We start from the raw sequence: 4,651 nt of genomic DNA, 5'->3' as shown, positions 1-4,651 counted from the left end.
CGAGGGGCAGTCAGTGTTCAGATGGCAACATGGGCACGAGGTACTCCCCACCTACTATTGTGATGATGAACATGGGCACTGACCAGGAACAGACTTGGGACCATCATGTCCACTTGGTCCCAAAATATGCACCTGGAGCTGCAACTGGCTTTTGTTTTGCTGGAACTTGGCAGCTGAGATCCACAGGCCAGATTTGGGGCGAGCTTGAACGTTCATGTACCTGAGTCTTCTTGGAGGATCCGCTCCTGGGCGTTGTGCTGATCTGGGGCCCAGGGTTGGCAGAGGAGGGTCCGGGGGGTCAAGGTTTCAGGAGTGCCCATACACAGGACATGGAGAGACGGGAGGAGACTGCTCAGGGAGCTGAGGTGATTTGAACTCTCTGCCCTTCCAGCATCTCCCACAGGTGGCGTGGACAGTGGCAGCACCTGCGGGTCACTGAAGCTGGGGAGGCAGAGCTGAGCAGGAGCTGAGATCCCTGTGGGGGAGACACTGGACAGAACTTTAGAGAGGTCAGTGGGGAAGGACAGTGCTGGTCACCTGCAGAGAGACAACGTGGGTCAGGCACTGATAGATGGTCCCGGCACTTTATTCCTTTAGACGTTCGTGCAGTGATGGCTCCATTGGTGACCAATCTCACGGCCGTGACAGAATTTGTCCTCCTGGGGTTCCCCACCCAGGGGACCATGGGCTTCCTACACCCACTGCTCTTCTCCCTGGTCTACCTGTGTGCCCTGCTGGGGAATGGGCTCATCATCCTCATCACCACCCTGGACCAGAACCTCCAAACCCCCATGTACTTCTTCCTGAGGGGTCTGTCCTTCTCGGACCTCTGTCTCATCTCAGCCACGGTCCCCAAGTCCATTGCCAACTCTCTGAGGCAGAGCAGCTCCATCTCCTTCCCAGGCTGTGTCCTTCAGATCTTCATGATGATTATTTCAGCAGGTGCAGAACTTTACATCCTCACGGTGATGAGCCTTGACCGCTATGCTGCTATCTGCCATCCCCTGCACTATGACGTCATCATGAGCAGGGAAAGGTGTGTGCAGCTGACAGCTGTGTCCTGGCTGGGTGGGGGTCTCTATGCTGTGATGAACACAGCTGGAACCTTCTCCCTGTCCTTCTGTAGGTCCAACGTGCTCCACCAGTTCTTCTGCGACATCCCCCAGTTACTGGCTATTTCCTGCTCAGGAAATTTAATGAATGAACTTGTCCCCATGCTCATTAGTGCAGTTTTGGGTATCTGTTCTTTTAATTTCATCATCATTTCCTATGTCCACATCTTCTCTGCTGTCAGGAAGATCCCATCCACAGAAGGGAAGGCCAAAGTCTACTCCACCTGCCTTCCCCACCTGCTGGTAGTGGTGCTGTTTCTCTCCACTGGATTCTTCACTTATCTGAAGCCGACCTCAGAGACCCAGTCCATGTCTGACCTGGTCATTTCTATGTTCTACACGATGGTGCCCCCCACCTTTAATCCCGTCATATACAGTCTGAGGAACCAAGCCATGAAGTCGGCTGTGGGGAGACTGATGAAGGGGAGACTCACCCAAATGTAATAGAAGATGACTTCATGACTCTATCACAGACATTTTTTTTTAAATATTTGCATCATGTTCCCCTTTATATTCTTATAATTACATTAAATGCCATTGTATAATTGAAAATATATGCTTATTTTTAAATTATATTTAAGATACTTCATATACTCCTATAGCTTATATTTTGCTCTTTTTAGCACTGAATGTTCTCTAGTATTCAGTGTGTACTGGGGTAATTGGACTTCAGCATCTTTCTGCTGTTTTCCATTCTGTGCTCCCAGCCGAGAGTGGCGATGTTTGGGTTTCATCACAGTTGTCAGCAGAAGTTCTCTCTCGAGGGGCAGCATTTCCAGTCTCTATGGTGCTTCCCCTTTCATGTCCTGATCAGGGATCACGCATAGGACAGAGTCCCCTTTATTTAGTGAGTGAGGCAGAATAAATAAGGCCTTGGGATCTGTGTAGAATCTGAGCAGTCATAACCTTCTGTTGATCAGGACCACACCTGATGTGGTAGAGACCCTTAGGGAAGCTCTTGTGTGGGTGCTGACAGGGTTTACCGTAAACACACTCAGCATACAGTGGTCATCAGAAATAAGTCTGTGAGTGAAAGCAGTTAATTTCATGTGCAGTATAATCACTAAAAAGTTACAAATATATAATTGGTAGGGTTTTTAAGAAACAATAAAGGAACTTAGGAAGCTATAATGGTAAAAACAAAATAATATCTAGTGGACTACACAATATTCTAATATTTCCAGAAATAGTTGAGGAAGGGCACTCACAATATCATGTCACAATTTACATGTGTGTTTATCCACATTTATTTAATTACCAAGAATGCCTGGGAATTTGAGGGCAATATCTTTTTTGGCACATTATTACGGGGGTCTCTGAGTGTTTCTGTTTCCATACGGAGTTGTTAAAATGAGAAAACTCATCAGATTTACATATCATAAATAATGCTATCATTTTAGTGTAGATGTAAAGACATAAAGAATATGAAGATTTGAAATGGGAAAGTGAAATGCCCAACTGTGTGGCTGCTGTGTGGCCTCAGCTCTTGTCTGCTGACTGCATCGACCCCTGCTTGCCCATCTGTGATGACCAATGTTTGAAAAGTTCACACCAAAATATTTCATGATAATATGCAGTTCCAACTGGATAGCAGACCTTTAACTCATTCTCAGACATTCAGTCTCTGAGGGTGCTAATCAGGCTGATCTTGCCTTCAGTCCATGCGAGTCCCATGTGGGCACAATGTCAGATTGGAGGCAGCCAGGAATAGTAAATATGATGGCAAAAACTCAATATATAAACTTCTAGGTTGACAACTTGCTACTGTTCTTTTAAAACATTGGCATTTTTATTTATCAACTGTAAATAAATTTATTAATATTAATTATTGATACTGTCATAGCTTACTTGTCAATAAAAGATATGGAATATAATAAGAATAGGTTATGGGATACAATGAGAATTCAAAACATGTATTGAATGAAGAAGCTGAATCAGACTATTATAAATTTATACTAAGAATGTTTATACTAAGACTTATAAATTTATACTAAGACTTGAATAAGACTATACATTTTGTCACATTGTGTAACGGAATTGAAATTTTTAAATTAATAAAACATTAACTCTCTCTAGGTTGTATGGCTTTAAATATTTAAGCACAATTAAATTTATTCTGGATGTATAATACACAAAAGAACACTAAAAATTCCACTGTAAAAACAAATTAAATCAATAAGCCACTTCAGTGTAGCCAGAAGATTACAAAATCAACACACGAAAATCAATTGCCTTCTTATACCCAAAAGTTGAACTAGAAGAGAAGTGAAGAAAACAATCTCACTTAAAACCATGAGAATAAGTACCATGGAGTAGACACAATTAAGGAAAGATAAGGCATTGTTAAAATAAATAGAAAAGACAAAGAAAAGGAAAGATATTGCCTGCCCTGGGCTTGGAAGAATCAACATGACCAAATGCCCATCTGACCCAAAACAACTTTCAGATTCAACTTAATCCCAGTAAGGACTTCAATGACATTCTCCACAGATATAAAACAAACATTACAGAAATGCATATGCAACAACCAAAAATCCTGAAAAAAATGAGGAAGCATGGTGGAGGAAGAACACTCCAGACTCCAGTCCATACACTAAATCTCTAATAGTTAAAGCAGCATGGCACTGGGACAAAAACAGGCCACTGGAATATAATGAGGGCCCAGGAACCCACCCTCATCAGGATGGACAGTGACTCTATGGCAGAGGAGCCAGAGCAGGCACTGGAGCAGGGAAAGTGGGGAGATGGTGCTGGGAGAAGCAGACAGACACATGCAGCAGAGTGAAGCAGGTCCTGCCCCACCCCCTACAGAAGAGTAAACTCAGGCAGACAAATGCCTGTTTCCATGTGTGACATCACCGTCGTCATGCAGCAAACATAAGGATATGACACCATGAGCAGAAACCCTAAAATACTGTTTCCTAAAGATTAAAAGCAAATGATCCCAACAATAGGACAATTCTAATGTAAGTGCGGGGACAGGGGCTGGGGTGGAAAAGACCGCGGAATACACAATTTCAGAGGCGAGTAAACTTTCTCTTCCTGAAGGGCTGGTGACCCCCGTGGTAGCTCACTTCTGCTGGACATCCATTGCCTTTCAAGCCCACTCCCGTCCCTTAGCTCCCTCCTGCCTCTCTCCGTGTCCCATCCCTCCCGCCTCAGGCCTTCCTGCATCCCCCTCACGCCCATCCTCAGGGCCTCTCCGTGGGGCACAGGGGGGTGACGGGCGACTCTCCAGCTGTCCAGACAGGGACTCAGGGCACTGTAATGACTGACGGTGCCCACCACGGCAGACACGACAGGTGGGGAATGGAACCTGGACATGAGGATTTGTCTACTCACTACCATAGAGGCATCTACACATCGAGTGTAATAATTACTCGCTGACATGGACTGCAGGACGCTCCAATAAACAGTCAAGTAAACACATACTTTCCCTGTGGAGGAAGGTCCCTGAGGGCTGGAATCTGGACAATGTCCAACACAAGGACACCAGCTCCAGAGCTCAAATAGCCCAGCCCTGAGGCCCTGCTCTGTCC

The 4,651-nt window shown here is 45.1% G+C and overlaps 1 protein-coding gene across 1 annotated transcript; it reads left to right on the top strand.

The window, feature by feature from the left end:
- Positions 1–683: 683 nt before the first annotated feature.
- On the top strand, positions 684–1,556 carry LOC311175174 (olfactory receptor 14A16-like; the record flags this gene model as incomplete). The annotated part of the gene is made up of 1 exon (XM_084240094.1): positions 684–1,556. The coding sequence occupies one exon, from the start codon at positions 684–686 to the stop codon at positions 1,554–1,556; it is 873 nt and encodes a 290-aa protein (XP_084096220.1).
- Between the last annotated feature and the right edge of the window lie 3,095 nt (positions 1,557–4,651).

This window comes from Talpa europaea (assembly GCF_964194135.1).
Source record: "Talpa europaea genome assembly, chromosome: 8".
NCBI classification, from domain to species: Eukaryota; Metazoa; Chordata; class Mammalia; order Eulipotyphla; family Talpidae; genus Talpa; species Talpa europaea.
This window is presented reverse-complemented; position numbering and strand designations above follow the sequence as displayed.